Consider the following 21,843-nt stretch of genomic DNA (forward strand, 5'->3'; position numbering starts at 1 on the left):
TTTTCATAGTCAATCATGATACTTTATATGATCTATAACACAGAAGGTTCCACTTTTAATTCACAGTGCGATAGTCTGCTTTACATAAGGATCTCTTCTTCACCCCTTTGGTATCTGGGAAGACTAACACAACTTGCTGAACATCAAAGCAGAGAAAAGTGATGCTTACATTGTAATAGAAACACTTTTACATCCCCTGCATTTAATTGAATGCAATCTGTTTCACTCTTTTTCCTGCTGTTCAAAAATAAAAAAGACTAGTACATATATACCTGACCTTTATTGGATACAAAACCAGGGCTTATCCATCTACATCTACAACTTGCACTTTAAGACTAAAAAAAAAATTCTGTATTTCTGACCTGTGATGCTGGGCAAACATCAGGGAGAACCATCGTGGAGTCCTTGCGATAGAGTTTCTTTTAACTTCTGGCTGCAATTGGACGGCTGCCCCTGTCATTATGGTCAGATAACATGGCAGCGACGGTTTCTGCTCTTGTATGTGCAAGTGGGTTTTAAAGAGGCTCTCTGGAGAAGCAGTCCACATAAGTACAGTTACCATGTCCAGAAGTAAGGGCTTAAACTGAAAAAACCCACAAGATTGAAGCTCTACCGAGATACCAAAAATAAGGACAGTGTTCTACTTATTTGTTTAATAAGCTGATTCTCTCCATACCGCAAAGAATTTGCAATGTTTATTTAAAAACTGGATAATTTTACTTAAGCATTCTGACAGTTTCAAGTTTCTTTTCTGATCCCTTAATTCTTACTGAGATGCTGATATTTGATCTCAGTTTAAAGAAAGTCAGTTTTTCTAAATTGAAAAATTGACAGTTGGTACAGGTATATCTTACTTCCTTTGCTAACACATAAATGCTTATATATAATGGAAAAAGAAGTTGAACTCAAACTAATATACTGGTTGAATTTAGTTAATGATTAAAGGTAGTCTTTATTTTCTTCTTCATTACTTCAGAATTCTAAAGCAATGATTTGGTAAATAGGAAAAACACAGTGAAGTAAAAAAATAAAGTAAAAAATAAAATAAGGAAACAAAATTATTATTTACTAAATTCATTCTATTCTTTGACTTAAAAAAAATGGTGTGGTATTAGCTGACTTTTTTTTTTTTTTCCTTTTGGTACTGGGGATTGAACTCAGAATCATTCTACCTCTGAGCTATACCCCAACCCTATTTTTTATTCTTTATTTTGAAACAAGGTCTCACTAGGTTGCAGAGAGCTTCACAAGTTGTTGAGGCTGGCCTTGAGCCTGGGATCCTCCTGTCTCAGTCTCCCAAGTACTGGAATTACAAGTGTGTACCACTATACCTGGTATATTTTGTGAGTTTTCTTTGGTTGTTTTTGTTTGTTGGGGGCCAGGGATTTGAACTCGGGACCACATGCAGGCTAAGCACATACTCCATCACTGAGAATTCCCCCCAATGCCAGTGTTTTTTGTTTTTGTGGTGCTCGGGATTGAACCCAGGGGCATTCTATGTCTCAGCTATACCCTTCCCCACGCCCTATTTTATTTCTCATTTGGAAATAGAGTCTCACTAGAACCTAGCTAAATTGCTGAGAATAGCTTTGAACCTGTGATCCTTCTGTCTCAGCCTCCCAAGTACTGGGATTACAGGCAAGTGCCACCATGTCCTACCAATGTTTTTTAAAGGAGGAAGCTATATGTGTACAATGAAGATCCATCAATTCCTATATACTATAATCTTTTGTCACATATATTACTTTATGATGTTTTGTGTCTGTAGGACAAAATTCTAAGCACTTATATGATATACACAAAGCAGTTCATTCCTCTTTTTTAAAAAGTATAACAATTATTGTTTCTTCCCTGTAGGTCATGCAGGATATAACAAAGAGAAGAGCTGTGCAAGAAATCTACCCTCTAGATAGAGGAATGTACTCCTTAAATGCCACTGAGAAAACACCAGCCAATTTGGTAAGTAGTTTGTTGACATTTGGGGTAGGAGGATAAATGAAAGAATATAAGTGAAAAATTATTTTAAGTAGAAGAAGAAAATATAAATTACTAAAAGGAATCTGGTCATCTGGGCAGGAAATATTGAAAGTGAGCTTGGGAGAAAAGAGAATGCACACAAAGGCTAAAAGGGCATAAAAAAAAAAAAAAGACACAGGTGCTACCTTGATGGGGCTACCTTTATTTTAGCATCAAAGATTAATGAATGCACCTGATTTTAAAACACTGAATAAATAAAAATCCATGAGTCCACAAAGGTCTATACACAAAAGATAAAGAGAAAAAATATATCTAATTTGCCCCTTATGTATATCTATTATACCAATTCCTAAATTGGTAGGGAATTAAGCAGTGGCCTTGACATTGTTAGAGAATCATACTTCATCCCATGCGACAAGATAAAGCTTTTCTTATACTGAGAAATGGCAAGTAATTAATGTAGACAGGGCAGAAATAGAAACTCACCGTTCTACAAATGCTAGAGAAACGTTTGATTCAGGCCAGGATCATCAGCGCACGCACAGAGCCATTTTTTTTTATAAAAACAGGCCGTTGGGAAACAAGGTTATTTACACAGTACTAAAGCATCTCCCCACAGATCCTGGCTGACAACAAAGACAGAAGCACATCTCCACACTGGAGAGATCGGCCGCTTGGGACAACCTGACCATGTGTCTCCTGGTGTGATACAGAAGGACATCTCCACGTCAGTTACAAAAGTGTCTCTTAGAAAGTGTTGAGCCTGAATCAAAGCTGCTAACTGCCAGTCTATTAGAAAGACAGCAAAGAGAGGAACAAGTTAAATACTAGCATAGATTATTAATCAGACAAACAGAAAGAAAGGAGGATTAAAGGATTTAATTTACTTCTTCAGCGCATATTTACTTTTGATACTTAACGATGCATTGCAATTACACTTCATACTGAGGTACTGAGTGATACATGTAACTCTCAGAGCACTCTTTGCTCTGGGTCCCACCTCCTCCCTCCCCCTCCCCCTCCTCATACAAGTCTGTGAGATTGCAACTGGTAATGATGTATACACAGGTAGCATTATTTCAACTGTTATGTTCCCCCCACCTTCCTCCCCTAAATCCCCTCTACCACTCCACTGGAGTCTCTCCTCTTCTACCTAATGTATGTATGGATGGGTGGATAGATGGATAGATGGGTGAAAGGAAAAAAGGTTGGTTGGTTAAGGGAAAATCCTATAAAAGAGTTTACAGAGATATTAGATATTTGGAGACATTTGTCCCCAAAATGATTTTGGGGACAAATGAGAGAAATTTGAAAAGGAAGCTGGCAAATGATATTAGTGGAGATTTGTGTACATTTTCTTATATATGATAAATAATACTGTGGTTAGGAAGTATATGGAATGAGGTACCATATGATGATGGCAACATATTTTCAAATAATGATGTTGGCAATATACTTTCAAAAATTAAATATAAATTAAACTACATTAGTCTTAAAGCAAGAAGGAGGTATATAGGTATATATTTGGAGGTGGTGATGAAATATGTTTTTTGAAGTGTAATATATATAACATAGGACTTCTAGAGGAACTTATCTCAGCAATGATTTCTGAAAAACAAAGAATGTATTTCACCAAATGTGTTAACTTCCTGGAGCACTTGGTTATACAAGTAAGTACATGCTAGACCTTTTATTTATCATATTTTAAAAATGTAATGAATATAATATTACTTTTTTCCCAATATTCTAGAACTCTCATCTTGTCGCTGGTGATTTCATTAATCATAGAAACTTTCATAAACATTATTCCCATGGATAGTGAAAGGGGGAACATCATTTGTATAAGTAAGCACTGACTATAATATTCAGCTGAAGACAAGTTATAGACCTGTACATTTTGTCTGCACAGCAAACCTTGCTATCTGAACTCTTGATCACCAATAGTTCGTAAGCTGTATTACTACCAAGGGTACAGACCAGATTTTTCAATGGACCATAATCTACCAAAAATCAATCACCTAAAATAGTAACTGTGAAGTTTACCAAATTGAGAAGAGTCTAGAGAGTTTCCCTCTATCCCCCCACCCCCATCCCTACAGTTAGGTCGCCTTATTTGCTCCTCTAGAGGATCTTCTTTTTCACCTGGAGTTCCGCCTATGACCCCTTTCACCCTAGCTTTCACATATTAGGGAAAACATCCGATTCCTTACTTTTTGCGGCTGACTAATCTCGCTTAGCATAATGTCCTCAAGATCCATCCCTTTCTCTGTAAATGCCGCAATTGTATTTTTTTTAATGGCTGAGTAAAATCCCATTGTGTACATATCCCACAGTTTTGTAATCCATTCATCTGTTGATGGATATCATGATGTGCTTATTCGTATCGAAGTCAACCAATAAACCAAGCATGGGAGGGAAGGATGGGGAGGGAGGAAGGTGGGGACCGGATGGAGGCTGGCTGGGTGATATGTGCGTTTATGTCTACACAAGTTTTTTACCCCATTATGATGTATAAATACAATGCACTAATAAAAAATACATCAAAAAAGAGAAAAGAGTGTAAGAACTTGGGGTTCAACTATTGATACTTTGAGTGAGACCTGTTATTTGCTCAGGACCAGTTACCTTGGCCCCAAACCATTAAGACCCTGATTAGTAGCATGGTCTCTCCAGTCTCCAGTGCATTACTCTTTGAAAATACAATTTTACTTAAACAAACTAAAAACAAAAATTCATAAAGAACAAAACATTAGTCACTCCAGTGAACCACCAAATTCCTAATGGTTTGAAGGGGATCATATCCTATTTACTTTATTCACAATTTATCGGTACCTTTTCATTATCCTGGTTATGTTTCAATGGTGATATTGGCAGACCAACGTCAGTTACATCATCTACTGCATACTCTTTGCCAGAGAGAAACTCCCAAAGTTGAATCTGTAGGAGATAAAGGATATCACAAATAAAATGCTATATCAGCTGTTAAAAACCTCACACCTAATGCCACTGATGCTCCAGTGCACAAGTATCATTTGACATTTGTTGGCAGTCATGAAGTCCACACAGAATTCTTCATATGAAGTATCAGCGTGACACTTTCCTTTCTGCATATTCTCAAACTCCTTCAACCTCAATACTCAGCAGCAGCAGGCTTGTGTTTCTTTCCAGCTAAGAGAACTATTTATTAAAACAAATACAGTTATATCATGTATTTAATTATACTCTCATATGCATCTGTTTTCCATTCTGGGACTACTATCATTTTCAAGTTAAGTCTTCTAGACCTGACCTCTAAGTTTCTTGACATTTCCCTCATTTCAAAATCTTGTATTTTTTTTCCTTTTTGCTTTAAAAATTTACTGTGCTGCCGGGCGTGGTGGCACACGCTTGTAATCCCCAGGCTTGGGAGGCGGAGACAGGAGGATCGCGCAGGTTCGAAGCCAGCCGTGCTGGCTTGAGACCCTGTTTCCAAAAAAGAAATATTTAAAAAAAAAAAAGAAAAATGGGTCTGAGAGTGTAGCCCAGAGGTAGAAGGAAAAAATTTACTGTGCTTGATTTTCAGGATACTACTTTGGGTCTGAAGGTATCTGTTATATTAGGAAGTCTCTTTCTTCCTTCTTAAAATACTTTTTAAATTTTTTGTGAAAGGAATTACTTTGAAGCATTTATCTGTGTGGTTATATAGGATGTTTTCCTGTTCTTTATATTTTCATGCTTTCTAGTTTGAAAAAGTTAAAAAAAAAATAATTCTATAATCTACTATTGTTACAAAGGAAAAATGAACCACTTATATAGATATGAGGAACTAGTTCGTAAAAGTCACAAATGTTGAAACAACTTACCCAGCAAATACATTCTTGCCATATATAGAACACCAGCAGATGAAATGTGAACCATTCCGCTAGACGCAGTGTGCATCTTAACACTTTCTCTGAGGGATTTCACCAACCCCTCTCTGTTGGAAACCTCCCCAAAAATGGGGTACTTTCCAAGGAGAATGGAATTCCTGATAGGGAATACGTTCCACCCAATCTGAAGGACGAGAATAAAACTTACCACCTACCTCTTAAAACATTCTAGACTTCACATACACTTAAGACCTATTATGTGCTATTTTTTTTAAACCCAGTTTTGGATTTCACTTGGAGATTGTCGTTAGATTCCTCTAGCACGCAGCTTTTACACACAGCCCTAGGAGAGCCAGCCCACCTGCCCACACAGGACAACCAGGAGGCCCCCGAGGAACAGACACGGCCGGAAAGTAAGCCTTCTTTTATTTGGGGAAAGAAGAAAAAAAAAAGCAGTTTCTTGATAAAATGAGGGGTAGAGGTAAAACGTCGCACTGTATTTAGTAACACACTGTGTCCACAGCTGGGTGTCTGAGGCACAGCTGCGTGCCCTGTTAAAGCGCAGCTCCTCGGGCACCTTTCTGGCTCGGCTCTTCCACAGTGAGCTGGTGGTTTGTGGCTTCTTCAATGCTCCGAAGCAGCTGGCTTTCCTGCTGCCGCACGCGCTCCCAGACAGCGGCCTGCGTCTTGGCGTCTCGTCTTCCCCTGCGGGCCGTGTGGGCAATCCCGGGCAAGGATAAGTATCCGGACTCTAGCTTCTGCCTCTGCCAGTGCTGGGCCCACGAGGGGGCCGCAGGAGGATCTCGCCCAGAGGCGGAGAGGTCCAGGCCAGGCCCTGCCTGCCCACTTCGCCGCCCGGAGGCCCGGACCACAGAAGGCCTCCTCTTTCTGGAGGTGGCTGTAGAGCTGACCCCTGCCGGGAGGATGGGGCGCTCCTGGGATGGGCGTGCAGGCATCGGGGACCCCCGCTCAGGATCCCCATCGCTGAGGGCAGAGGCATCTCCTCCCCGTGGTCTCAAGCTCCAGGTAAGGGCTGCCTCCTCAGGACTGCTTTCTTTAAGCTTTCTTGCTGAGGACCTTCTCATCCCGAAAGAAGGTCCTCATTCCTACTCACACACGTTCAACGCCAGGGCCCGCGCCTCGGCTCCATCCTGCTCCCCTGGCTGCACTGGGCAGTTGCAGCACGCGCCTGGGGTCCCTGGACCCAACGCCCTGACCCACCGCGGCCCCGCTCCACTGACAGTGAGGCGCTGCAGGCTGCCTCTTGTATCCTAAGGTCTAGGGAGTCTCAGATTGCCTCCGCTGCCTTATATTTTTGTACATTATGCCGTCATTCCTCTCTGGCAGCTTCATTTTGTCAGGCATGTGGGCCGTTTAACTGTCCTTCTCTCGCTGCTGGTAACTTTTGGATGGTTGGTTTTCTTCCTTGGCTCTTTGGGGCTCAGCTCTGACGTGACAGCTCTCCAAGAAATGGAAGGTGAAATGGCCTAAGCCCAAGGTGCTGCCATGGGAAAAACCCCAGGGCTGTCAGCCACTTGCTGAGGCCAAGGAGCCTGTGTGCTTCCAGGCCCAGCAACAGGGAGTAAGCCCATTCATTCGGCTGCCTCTTGCTGGAGGGACAGGGAATCCTGGCATGCTTACAGAGGGCATGTATGGGCTCTGCCCTGAGGGTCCACAGATCTCTGTGGCTAAGCTCTTCTCAGATCTCCATAGCTGCTCATTGCCCCAGATCTCTAGCTTGGTCAGTTCATGAGAAAGCAAGCGCTGGATCCAAGCTCTCTACTTCCACTCCAGTTAGAAGCCAAAGCCCTGTCTACTCCTGATGCCTGCAGGCCCTGCACCCATGCTCCTCGGGTGAGGATTGATAAACCAGGGAGTAGAGGGGAAATGGAGCATTGTTCACGTCACCAAGTTCCGAGATTGCTCTGTCTTAGCTTTGTCTTCACTTAAGCTAAAACAAATAACAAACGCTATCAGGAAAACTTGGTGCTATTTGGAATAGCCTGACCTGTAACTTTAAAGAAACTTCACACATAAATTACAGTTGCATTTAATACATTTCTGAGAAATCCATTTGTCCACTTTTTCCTCACTGGACATCTCCCTAGAGCAAAGACAGATCTCAGAGACCCAGCTGCCCATGTTCCAGAGTCTACATGCAGAATATTTCTTCATGCACTACCATCTTAGCAGCTTCAGTTCATTCCTGGTGCTCTGGGAAGGAGAAATGTTGACCTCCCTCATACACAGCTTCCTATGTGTACTCTTCTGTATCACATACTACAAGCTGATCCACTCAAACAAGGAAACTTGCTAGAGAACTCAGCTGTAAAGGACAGGAAGAAAATACGCCAATATGCCTTAAAGTATATCACTGAATCACTGGTAGAACCAGAGAGCTGTTGTTGCTATAACCCAGTACTTATGTACAATTAGCCTCACTAAATTCATGTGAAAAGCAGTCAGAAACCATCTCTACAAGTAAGCAAATGAAATAGCGAGGGAATAATTAAAAACCTACCCTTATTTGCAGGTGTCATTACCACGGCGTGGGTGTGCCTGTGTGAGCATGCACACACGTGTGTCCGGAGGAAGTGACAGCCGGTCAAAAGTCTCCATGGTAGCCTTACAAACAAAGACAACAAGCCTCCCCCAATATCCATTCTCCTTTCTTCCTTAAGAATACTGGTTTTCATTTTATCCTGGCATGCTGCTACCCAAAATAAAGACTAAACTCTCCATGCTCCTTAGTTTGATATGGCTATGTATTAAGAATGCTGTTTCCTCTTAGCACTTCCTGCTGTAAAGAATGCTGACATAGTGTTCAGAGCTTCAGTGGTCATCTTAGACCATAAGATAGGCTTGAGGACAGAGGGCAGGAACCAAGATGGGATCCAAGATGGAGCATGAGGTGGGAAAGCAGAAGAATGAGGAAAGCCTAGGTCCCTGACAGCTGTCAACTATCATATGGGTCCTGGTTACCTGCTTTTAGACATCTTTTCTGAAACAGTAAAATAAGCTTCTAAGTTCCCCAAGCCACTTTTATAATACAGGCTTCTATTATAAACAGCTAAACCACAATTCCCAAGTATAATACGGAAATAAGTATAAAATATTTGAATATCTTACATAGTATTTTCTTCTAATTCCAGCTACACCTATTTATATATAACTACATAACTATTATATTGGTTCTCATTAAATGTTAAGAAAAAGTACTTTTAATATTATTTTTAAAATTATGTATATACAAATATATTTTAAAATAGTTCATAAATTCTGGTGTAGATAAAATCAAACTATAAGGAATGATACTATACTTAATTTTTAAGTTTATACTCTATTAAAAATAAATATAGCCAGGCGTGGTAGTAAATGCTTATAATCCCAATACTTGGGAGGCTGAGAAGGAAGATCACAGGTTTGAGGACAGTCTCAGCAACCAGTGAGACCCTGTTTCAAACTAAAAAATAAAATAGGACTGTAGGTGTACCTCAAAGGTAAACTGACCCCGTGTTCAATCGCCAGTACCTCAATAAATAAATCATACATACATACATACATACATACATAATACATGTTGATGCAAAGGAGGAATAGTCTATTATCTCATGCATATTGTATCATACTATTATCATGAAAGAAATAATACTATCTAATAAGAGTATTATTAATACACAGAAAAATCATAGCAATCATTTATATGACATGCCCCAAATAAATAGATGTACATTCTATCACAAAAAAAGTTTTAGAAAATAAAACCTTTGACATAAAGTATTTGGGATTGGTTTATTTACATATTGTTTAATCTAATAGAAAATTGTTTTTATATCAACCAAATATAACACAAGTCCAACAAAAGTTACCACCAAAATATTCCTTTCAAGTAATAACTACTTTTCAGGGACCTAAATTTTCCATTCTGTGCATGCATGCATGCGTGCGTATGTGTATGTGTGTGTGTATGCATGTGTGTGTGTTTTAATGGGGATTGAACTCAGGGGCATTCAACCTCTGAGCTACACTCCCATTCCTTTTATATGTTTTGTTTTTGAAACAGGATCTCACTAAGTTACTGAGAATCTTCCTAAATTCCTGAGGCTGGCTTCGAACCTGCAATCCCTATCTCAGCCTTCCAAAAACTGCAATTACAGGCATGCATCACCATGCCCAGCAAGTTTTTCATTGTTAACAGACTCTCGAAAGCAAAGCTATTTTCAAATTGCTAGTACTTTTGTTTTTAGCCCAGCATGCTATTACCCAGAATAAAGACTGTATTCTCCTCCCTCTGAACTCTCCTCAAGTTACTATACTGGTTATGTACTACAGTGTATAAATCAAAGTACATCTAGCTAAGTTTTAATTTGTTTAAATTAGAATTATTTAAAAAATACTTACCGGGGATATAATGTCTTCATTTTCACAACTTGAAGGTAAAATCTTACATTTCTTATACACATCAATCAGATCCAACATATTACTATTCTTTAAGAAATCATCATAAGTCTTCTTAATGTCCTCATAGTGGTCAACCACTTCCATATTTTCAACAGGTAAGTTCAATTTCTCACGCAGTAAGTACTTCCAGGTCATTAAAACATCACTGAGAGAGACTGTAAATTCTTCATTGTGCTGAAAGAGATGATGCAAAAAACGGATAAAAAGTTGCATGCCAAAATGCATTAGCTTATAATTGAGATGAGAAATATAAATAGAACTTTGTTATAGCAAGATCGAAAGTATTGATGATTTTATAAAATATCAACAATTAAGTCTGCACATGACTTAACTGGCAAATATGGAGCTGCTGACTTGTTTCATCAATTTCTTATGTTCAGAGTAGATGCAGAGGTTCCCAAACCTATTTGGTTTACCACTTATTTTAAGAAAAAGATATTATTCAGCACCTCCTTGGAAATGTACCTTCTTTATGCAAATAAACAGAAAGATGTAGTGATAAGTTTTCATTCTTTTATGTATGGCTATGTTGTTCTAGCTCTCCCTCACCACTGCCACTACCACCACCACCACCACCACCACCACCAGGGGAAGCAGTTGCCCACTTTGGGAACCTAAGGCAGAGGGATGAGTGCTCAGTGAGCTGTACAGTACTATCAACTGGGGAAACATTTGCTTCTGTTAATATTTACTTTGTTTTAATTAATGCGGGGTTTTGTCATTGTTTTTCAGTGCTGGCAAAAACTAAGCCTAGGGCCTTAGGCATGTTAGCCAAGAGCTGTACCAATGGGCTACATCCACTTCCAGCCTTAGCTTATGTATTTTTAATCTCTTATTTAAAGTTGTCAAAGCCATAATGAATTCCCACATAACACAAGGTTTCAAGAGTTGATCTTAAAATATGGTCATGAAAATATTTTACAGACTGTTTTTCATTTCATTATTGTTTAAGAAAAAGCCAAGTATGAGTGCTGAAACCTAGCACTTGATTCTTTCCTGCACATAGAGACAGTAAATTGTAACAAGTAAGTTATAAAAAGCAAATCAGGTTTCTTTCTTTAAGTTCTCAGATGTTACTAATCAGGCGATATTATTCTTTTTCTTTTTCTTTTTCTTTTTTTCCTTTCTAGTTTTCCCAAAAGAAATAAAACAGATTGTAATCTGGCTACAGTGATACAGAGTTGATTGGAGACACTAATGTTACCACCATATCTATATGTCAATATATCATCTAACAATAAACTTCCTTTAAAGTCTCTTCTTCGATATCTGCATGATGAATTCTCTCAGTGGACATGCTGAGGTTTGTTTCTTGGCTATTGCAATCTTCTGCCACATTGACAGCATAGACATTAACAATGCTGACTTCAAGGTATGCCAGACTTAATTCAGTGAAAGACTATAGCTACTTCTTTCCAGTGCCACACGAGTAAGAAATATGTTTAAGTACCTACAGGTAGGTTGTGAACTGGAGTATGTGCCGTTCTCCATAGTTGAGTTTCCTTAATGTGTTAGTAGTTTCTGCTAACACTAATATCTTCTCACGAATTTCATTTGAAGATGGGTAGGTAATTAAGTAGAATTGTAATTCACCGAAACTTAAGTTGTAAAATCATCCTTATCCAATAGAGAATAATAGAAAGACATCAACACACCCAAACCAAATACTATTTTCTATACATTTGACTCTTTTTCTTTTAGCTAATTTAAATTTAATAGCCAGTCTGCTGGACAATGTAGATCTAGCCCATCCTTTGAAGTATGCATTTGATGAAAAAATTCAGTTTGCCTATTTTTTTTTTGGGGGGGGGGTGGGAAGTACTGTGGTTCCTAGGAACCCTTCTACTTCCAGGCTACACTACCAGACACCTATTTTTGCATATTTTTATTTGGAAACAGGGTCTCTTAAGCCAGTGAGCTGGATTCGAACTTGCATGATCCTCCTGTCTCCGCCTCCCAAGTGCAGGGATTACAAGCATGGGCCACCACACCCGCCCCATTTGCCTGTTCTTAAAGACACACACACACACACACACACACACACACACGCAAGTACAGTAGTCCCACTTTATTTGTGACTGATTTTGCTTTCTGCAGCCTTGGTCTAGAAATATTACATGAAATATCCCAGAAATTATAATCATAAGTTTGAAATTGCATATCATTCTGAGTAGTGATAAAATCTTTTACCATCATACTCCTAGAATAAAAACCATCTGCTATCCAGCATATATAGGCTGTATGCTACCCATTCATTAGTCACTTGGTAGCCACTGGTTATCTGATCAGTTGTTGGGGTATTGTAGTGCTTGTTTTCAAGTAATCTTTATTTTACAGTATTTAGTAATGGTCAAAAAACACATGAGCAACAATACCGACATTGGAATATTCCACAGAAACACCATAAAGTGCTTTAAGTATCAATTCAAATAATCATGAAAAGGGTACATATAGTACAGTAAGATTTTGAGAAAAAGACTGATATACTTGTTTTATTATTATCATTGTTAATCTCTGTACCTAATTTATAAAGTAATCTTTATCATAAGTATATATGTATGATTGGTACTAACTTTAGTTTCATGTGACATTTGACTCTTTTAAAGTCTATATGTTCATATCTTTTATGACAATCAGCTACATTTGCTACATACTATCTAAATTTATGACAAGATGTCCAAACTGTCTTAAAAGTATTAGCTCCTTACACACTCATATGAAAACAAATAAGAAAACTATACTAATAATCCATAGGACAGGGACCTGTTATATGCTGAACAGGAAAATGAACTAGTCTATAAATAAACAAGTTTGAAGAGCAACCAAAAATTCAGTACCTTTCAAACCCAAATATAAGACAGATTTGTAATTTCACAGCACTGCATCAAAAATTGGATACTTTACTTCCCAATCCCACAAAAGTTACACTCCAGAAATGGGGTTAATTAAATGGTATTAAAACTAAATAAATGGTATTTAATTAAATCATTATTTAGAGATTCGAAACAAAATGTTGATCTCAAAAATTTCTAAAACTATTTTTAAAAAGACCTCCTACACATTCAAAATAAATTAACATTTTACCTAATGAAAATGTATAATAATACTCTCACTCTGTTGTCTATAACTAGTTAAACTTTGCAAGCCCTTGATCTTATGAGAAAAGGTTTTGACTAGATTAACAGTGTTTATACTCAGACTGTAATAACATTTTAAATCAAAATAAAAGTGCACTCCAGATATCAGTTTTCATGATCAGGTGCCCACCATGACAGCATATTCTATTATTCAAACCAGTAACAACTGATTGAGAGAGTCTGTGGTCAAATCAGAAAATGTTTTGCTAGGAAAACATGCCAGCTGGCTTATATATGAAGGAAGTTCAAAATGTTCAATTCTTTCATTCTCTGATGGACATAAGAAGGATTGTATTTCACAAGAATAAAATGAGAAAAGTAAGAGTTCTCCATCTCTCAGAGCACTTACGCTTTGATTACGTAACAGTTATTTATAATAACACATTTTAAATAAAATTTACATTTCTTAATTAAGTATATTTTTGGTGTTGGTATTAAAGAAAAGATAGATCTACTAAAGAGCACTTCATTGAATGTGTGACCTTGGTTAAGATACCAAAATGTTTCTCCAGTCAGAGTCCTTGATTAAAAATGAGATTGTACAAATTAACACTTGATTAATATAGGTAATCAAAAATGTCAATATCCTGTCTCTTTACATACTCAAAGTAAGTAGCTGTTTGGGGAGGAAAGGTGGGTAACTAACATAGCATTAAAAACATGTTTCTTCATATTTGTTAGGTCACACTTAGGTCATTTTCAGATCTGACAGCACAGATGCTGTTATTGTTTTCTATGTAGTTATAAAACTAATAGCTTTGTGTTGTATTTTGTGCAAGAAAACAATGTTAACCTTATTAACTTGACTAAGGTAAAACAAATATTCTATATAATTGCCAGATTCAAACTATGAGGCCATTTCCAAAGAAAGAAAAGGCTAAAATATTATTTGCCATCTAATGAAATTGCATATATTTTCTATATAATGAAGTCATGAGTCCTCAATAAAACTACAGTATATTAGTTTTCTTGCAGTATAAAGCTGCTAGAGAAGTGATATATGATTCAAGCCCCAAAATTTTCTTCCTTAAAAAGCCAGGCATAGCCGGGCTTGGTGGTGCACGTTTATAATCCCGGCACTTGGGAGGCTGAGACAGGAGGATCGCACAGGTTCGAAGCCAGCCTCAGCTACTCCGTGAGGCTCTCAGCAACTTAGTGAGACCCTGTTTCCAAATAAAGTATAAAATAGGTCTGGGAGCACAGCCTGGAGGTAGAAAAGGCCCTGGGTTCCACCCACAGTACCACCAAAAAAAATAAGAAAAAAGGTCAGGCGTAGCTTGTCATGGTGGTGCACACTTGTAATCCCAGCACTTGAGAGGCTGAGACAGGAGGATCACGGTTCACGGATAGCCTCAGCTACTACTTAGTGATGCCATTTGCAACTCAGTGAGACCCTCTTTCAAATAAAGAATAAAAAATAGGGCTGGAGTTGTAGCCCAGAGGTAGAGAAGGCCCTGGGTTCCACCCCCAGTACCAAAAAAAAAAAAAAAAAAGCCGGGCGTGGTGGCACATACTTGTAATCCCAGTACTTGGGAGGCCAAGACAGGAGGATCTGGGTTCACATCCAGTCTCAATTACTTAGTGAGGCCCTCTTCAATGTAGTGAGACCCTGTTTCAAAATAAAGATTAAAAAATAGGGCTGGGAATGTCACTCAGAGGTAAAATAGCCCTGGGTTCAATCCCAACACCAGGGTGGGGGGGGGGAGCATGTGTAAAACCTAAAGCCAAAAGATTACTAGATTACCTTAATATATGTTTTCATTTCTCCCACTGAAGCAGTTAAGAAAACAAATATGCCACTAGACAGACTAGAAACTGCACTGGGCATTTAACAGTTTGACTGTAGTTAAATTCTGCTGTAAGGATTATACTTTAGGACTCAGGCTCTCAAACTTCAGAGAACTGAAAACCTAACAGAACTCAAAGGATGGAAGTAAGGTGAAGGATATGTGAGAGTTAGGGAGAAACGGCTCAGAGGAGGAACTCTAGATGAAAAGGGAAATCCTATAGAGGAGCAAACGAGGCCTAAAGGAGGAGAAAGGAGGGGGAAAGAGGAAAATCTCAAACACACAATGTACTTAAACATATCAAAGTCAGCCACTAAGCCGAGCAAGGGAAGGAGGGACGGGGAGGGAATGGGGTGGGAACTGGGTAGGGGTTAAATCAGTGATGTGTACATGTATGTACACACAAGATTTTTACCACAATATGATGTATGAATAAATAAAATTAAATTTATTTATTAATTAATTTAATAAAAATTTTAAAAAAGGATATGTACAACCCACTCCATCGATTCACTACTACATGCTATCTTGAATGCACCTGTAAATATATTTATATGTTGTTTCACACTGTTGAATGCTTGGAGGTCCGAGCACAGTTGAAGAAACCTAAAGCAGCCTTGTACATACAGAGCTAAAGTAAAACTGAGCTGCAACCCGCCATCCCCAACGCGCGCGCGCATACACACACACACACACACACACACACACACACACACACTGTGAAAGGCTCAGTTGCAACTCACCCCTCTTCTTTCCCACCAGAGTCTGAACTTTCACAGTGAATTAAATGAATTAGCAAGTGGCAAATTAGCAAACAGAAAAAAACCCTCCGTTCCTGCTACATAAACAAGCCCTGAGAAAAAACTCACTTAGGCTGAATATTTCAATATATCAAGATTTTTGCAATAAGAACTCATTTTGTCAGCTTTTATTTTACTTAACTTGTTAATAAAAATACACGTATTTCTTTAATAGTAATAAATGAGCAAACAAGCAGGGCGTGGTGGCGCACGCTTGTAATCCCAGCATTTGGGAGGCTGAGACCGGAGGATCGCAGTTCACGGACAGCCTCAGCTACTAAGTGAGGCCCTCCACAACTCAGTGAGACCCTGTTTCAAAATAAAGAATAAAAAACTGGGCAGGGGGTGTAGCTCGGAGGTCAAATGCCTCTGGGTTCCATCCCCAGACATGTAAATAAATAAATAAATAAACTAACTAACTAAATGAGATGAACATGTTCCAATTCTAGAATAATCTTCAATCATATGTAATTCTGATACGTAATCACCTAAATTTCTCTCCCTCTCTATATTTAGAGTATTCTATTTACACAGTATCTTCAGTTCTTACTTACCTTAGTGTCATTTCTTGGGATTACTAAAGAAGGACTTTTTTTGTGTGTGGTACTAGGGATGAAACCCAGGGGTCTTCTACCTCTGAGCTACACTTCCAGGCCTATTTTATATTTTATTTGGAAACAGGGTCTCACTAAGTAGCTGAGGCTGGGTTGTGTGATCCTCCTGTGTGATCCTCCTGTCTCAGCCTCCCAAGTACTGGAATTACAAGAATGCACCACCAGCGCCTGGCTAAAGAAGGACAAATGTTTAACATATTCAGGTAGTAAAATTGAGAGACTTACTTGGATTACAGGGGGAGCAAAGGAAAGAGACTCTGGGGTGTACCGTGGAGAATGGTACAGACCCTTGAGAACTGGGCTGTGAATAGGAATGTAAGTTAAGAAAGCAAATGGTATACACTGTTCTTAGGAATTGATGTGGAGATGAAGACGGGATACCGAAAGAGTGCTTGATCGCTCCAGCTTAAGACTTGGTAGAGAGGCTTCAAATAGAAAAGACAAAGTAAGATAAGTGTGTCCGGTGCAAGTAGGTAAGATCGTGCACACAGAAAGATGCTGAAGGAGCTAAGAATGTACCACTAGAGATTCTGGCATACTGGAAATTGGTTTAAGAGCACTTGGAAAGCAGCACGTGCAAAATCACTCTGAACTTCCTATGGTTCTTAAAAAAAGATGAAATTGCTATGTGAAAAATATCCTCTGTGTTCCAGGAGGAAAATAACATTCTTATCATCAAGTAGAGGAAGCTGAGGCCAAGGACATCTGCACAAACAGGCTCCATTAAACTAACCTCTACCTTCCCAGCCTCCTCTCTATCCAGTAACTATCTGGCCGAACCTCGTTGCTATGCCACATGTTCACTTTATTTCTACTCTCTGTCCAATTCAGCATGTCATTGTTCAACCTGAACTTATCTTCAGGTTTTCATGTCCCTATGAAGGCTGCTGTGTCACGTAAAATTTGTATTAGATAAATCTGTATGCATTTATCCCATGGATAAGTCTTCTGTCAATTTAATTCTCATGCCAGCTGAAAAACTCTAGAAGGGTAAACTTTGGCCTTCTATAAAATAGGACCAACGTGTACAAAAAAGAGAATCTAAAGTATGTACAGAATCTTTTTTTTTTTTATGGTGGTTCTGGGGGTTCCTGGAAACCCTTCTACCTCTGGGTTACACTCCTAGACCTGTTTTATATTTTTTATTTGGAAACAGGGTCTCTTGAACCAGCGAGGCTGGCTTCGAACCTGCACGATCCTCCTGTCTCCGTCTCCCAAGCACGGGGAAGCATGCACCACCACGCCCAGCGTACAGAATCTTTCAAAGAATAACGAAGACACACACACACACACCCTCCATGAAGTATTAAGATATGAATAGACCACTAAGGAAACTACTGGCCTTATAGAATGAGTTTGGGAGTATTCCTTCTTCAATTTTTTGGAAGAGTTTGAAAAGGATTGGTTTAGTTCTGTGCATGTGTGGAAGTATTCATCAGTGAAGCCATCGAGGTCTGAGTGAGCGTCCCTTTGATTGGAGACTTATTACGGACTCCATCTTCTTCCTTGTGGTTGATCTATTCATCTTCCCTATTTCTTGGACTCAGTACAATAGGTTGTATGTGTCTAGGAATCAAGCATTCTTCTAGGTTATCCGGTTTGTTGGCATATTATTCACGTGATCCTCAGTACTTCTGTGGAATCAGTTGTAATGGCTCCTCTTTTCACTTCTGATTACATTTCCTTGAATCTTCTCTCCGTATTCTTAGTCTACCTAAAAGTTTGTTGATTTTGTTTAGGTTTTAACAAAAAAAATCAACTTAGTTCTACTGGTCTTTTCTATGTTTTTCAAGTCTTTATTTCAAGTATTTCTGCTCTGATCTTTATTACTTCCTTAGCTCTGCTAACTTGAGACTTAGTTCTTCGTTTTCTAGCTGAATGAGGTACGACAGGTTTGGGGTTTTGTTTTTTTTATTGAAATATCTTCTTTTTTGATGTAGGCCAGCTTCAGCAACTTAGCAAGATTCTTAAACCTGTGATCCTCTTGTCTCAGCCTCCCAAATACTGGGATTATAGGTGTGTGCCACCATGCCTAGCTATAATGGCAATATTTTGACACAAATAAGCAAGGTGTATTTATTTATTTATTTATTTATTTATTTATTTATTTATTGGTGGTGCTGGGGTTCCTGGAAACCCTTCTACCTCCGGGCTACACTCCCAGACCTAATATATATATATATATATATATATATTTTTTTTTTTTTTTTTTTGAAACAGGGTCTCTTAAGCCAATAAGGCTGGCTTCGAACCTGCGATCCTCCTGTCTCTGCCTCCCAAGCGCAGGGATTACAAGCGTACGCCACCATGCCTGGCAAGCAAGAAATTTTTTAAAAGAGTGCATTACTGCCGGGCGTGGTGGCGCACGCTTATAATCCCTGAGTTTGGGAGGCGGAGACAGAAGAATTGCACAGGTTCAAAGCCAGCCTCAGCTACTGAGTTAGGCTCTCAACAACTTAGAGAGACCCTGATTCCAAATAAATTATAAAAAAGGTCTGGGAGTATAGCCTGGAGGTAGAAAAGGCCCTGGGTTCTACCTCTAGTACCACAAAAAAAAAAATAAAATAAAAAAAGAGAGCACAGGAAAGCAAATATTGGGGAAAAAATGAATGTATGTAGGCTTAAGTTTAATCACATAGGCAGCAACCATAACCCAATTTTTAAAAAGAGTTAATCTCAATACAGTTTACTAACCCGTTTGTTGTTCTCTGCCATGGAAAGCTGCAGTGCCAAGAGCATGGAATCCGCACCACACAGAGTAGTTCTCTCCAAGATACCAAGAACATGCCAGTTCCTTCTGAACTCTTTAATCAGATCCAAGACAGACTTCTGATTAAGCACAGCCATCCTCTGAAAGTAGGACAAAATGCAATGTTGAAGTGCCTTAATTTAATTGGAAGCTACTATTTAACATGTGTAAGCAAGCACAGTTAGAAGGAGAAAAAAAAGTAAGGAGTGAGAGGTCATTTCATATGTACCAAGGTTGCTGTTAATTAAATTTAGGAAAACAGAATAATATCATTTTTGCTCAATCATATTTTCCTCTAGTTTTCTTAAGCCAATTCTTTTGAAATAATAAAATGCAACCTTCAGTTCTGAACATGTACACAAAACAGACATGTAGATTCTGCAAAGTTATCACTATTGATACAGACATAACTAATTAAAGCTATATTTTAAAAGTATTTGTTTCAGCTGGGCGTGGCGGCTCACGCTTGTAATCCCAGTATTCAAAACGCTGAGATCTAAGGATTGCAGTTCCCGGACAGCCTCAGCTACTGAGGCCCTCAGCAACTTAGTAAGACTCTGTTTCAAAATAAAGAATAAAAAATAGGGCAGGGAGCATAGCTTGAAGGTCTATTGCCCCCTGGGTTCCATCCCCAGACCCACAAAAAAATTTTTTAAATTAAAAAAATGAAAGTATTTGTTTTGAGGTAGATGGTACTATCTGTTGCAAATTGCCCACACACACAAACACACACCCCAAAAGCCAATTTCATTTTTCTACCCTTTGAATTTGGGTCAGTCTTGGGACTTAATTTGACCAATGGAATGACATAATGGGAATTCTGAGCCAAGGCATTAGGTCTGTGCAGTAGAGTAAATACAGCAAGAATGGCTGCATCCTTTCAAGCTAGAGTCTGCAAGCTTAGCTTTCAGGAGGTTTTCCAATACACATTATATAGTTTATGTTAAACATCTGCTTTCCTTCTGAGTCTGGAATTTTGGCACACACCAGACAGAGCTCACCTACATGTTCAGCCCACAGTAAAATCCTTAGGACAAAGTCTCTAATAAGCTTCCCTAGTAGATGACATTTCATGTGGGTTATCACAACCTGTTACTGGTAGTCCTGAGTAACTACCAAGGAGAGGATCTTTAGAAGCCTGTGCCTGGTCCACTCTGTATTGTTCCCCATATGCCCTTTCCCTTTTTTGATGTTTTAAACCCATTTGCTGTAATAAATCATAGCCACGACTATGACTACATGCTGAGTGCCCTGAATCCTCCTGGGCCGGGGGCGAGACCTGAGTACCTCCCAACACAAGGCCTTGAGGCTCTTGGTGTTGCATGAAGCTAGCCAGCTGGAGAGGACATGTGGAGGAGAGCCACACACTCCAGGTGACAAATAATACCAACCCACAGACATGTGAGTAAAGGAAGCTGCCAGATGAACCTCAGTAACTTGAATGATCCCAGGCAAGACCAGCAAAATAATCACCCAACCAAGTCCAGCCGAAACTGCCACTCTACAGGATCACAAGCAAACAAAATGGTTGTTATTTCACGGCCACTAAATTTTTTTTGTTGTTGTTGTTGTTTGTTTTGGGGGTTTTTTGGTGGTACTGGGGTTCTTGAAAGCCTTTCTACCTACCTTCAGGCTACACTCCCAGACCTAATTTTATACTTTTTATTTGGAAACAGGGTCTCTTAAGCCAGCGTGGCTGGCTTCAAACCTGCGTGATCCTCCTGTCTCCACCTCCCAAGCGCAGGGATTACAAGCGTGCACCACCACTCCCGGAAGGGCCATTAAATTTTTAGGTGGATTGTTACATCAGCAATAACCAATACAACAGCTAACATTTAGGAGCTACTTGGTGCCAGATACTTTTCAAAAGCTTAATATTGATTATATCACTATTGAGGTGAATCTATTACTCTCCTCATTTACAAATGAAGAAAATGTCCCGTTACTCAGCTAGTAAATGGCCAGATATAAATACAAGATTTTTAAGTCCAAAAGTTGGACTCTCAACAATCTGACGTAGTGCCAATGTTTTATATACCCATGACTATACAAGATGGCCAGTTCCTTTCTCTGATTTACAAACATGCCTGCTAAAAGTGTTTTCCCTCTTTCTTTTAACTATGCAATATGTTGGAACATATTCACTCCATTTGATCTTTTCCATACACATCCCATTTAACTGACTCCTTCTGTTACCCTTTTGTTCTATTTTTATGTAGCCTAAACAGAATCCCAGATGTTTACTCTCTCAGGTTTGTACACGAAGAAAAAGGGTATATGCCATTTAGAAAAGAACTTAAATTATAAACATTGTACGATGCAATTCAAAGATATAGATAGCAGACCATTAACAGCTCACAGTTATCTTAGAAATACCACCCTCATCTCTCAGAAGAAAATAAAGAAGTAAATAAAGAATCGGCTTCAGTAATGTGGTAAGTTTTCTGGAAGTAAATTTTCAGCAGTACAT

General features: G+C 38.9%; 1 protein-coding gene across 25 annotated transcripts in view; it reads right to left on the bottom strand.

The window, feature by feature from the left end:
- Positions 1-19,474, bottom strand: part of PARPBP (PARP1 binding protein) — a gene marked incomplete at both ends in the record, with an annotated part of 51,801 nt that extends 32,327 nt beyond the window's left edge. For 8 of the 25 annotated variants that reach the window (XM_080706535.1, XM_080706549.1, XM_080706531.1 and 5 more), the window contains 3 exons: positions 4,810-4,914; positions 10,227-10,460; positions 19,319-19,471. In XM_080706535.1, the coding sequence (XP_080562661.1) occupies positions 4,810-4,914; positions 10,227-10,460; positions 19,319-19,471 (492 nt within the window). Of the gene's footprint in view, positions 1-4,796; positions 4,915-10,226; positions 10,461-19,318 lie in introns of all 25 variants that reach the window. The other 17 variants (XM_080706555.1, XM_080706538.1, XM_080706533.1 and 14 more) reach the window with 5 other exon arrangements.
- Between the last annotated feature and the right edge of the window lie 2,369 nt (positions 19,475-21,843).

This window comes from Muscardinus avellanarius, assembly GCF_963383645.1.
Source record: "Muscardinus avellanarius genome assembly, chromosome: 11".
Classification (NCBI taxonomy): Eukaryota; Metazoa; Chordata; class Mammalia; order Rodentia; family Gliridae; genus Muscardinus; species Muscardinus avellanarius.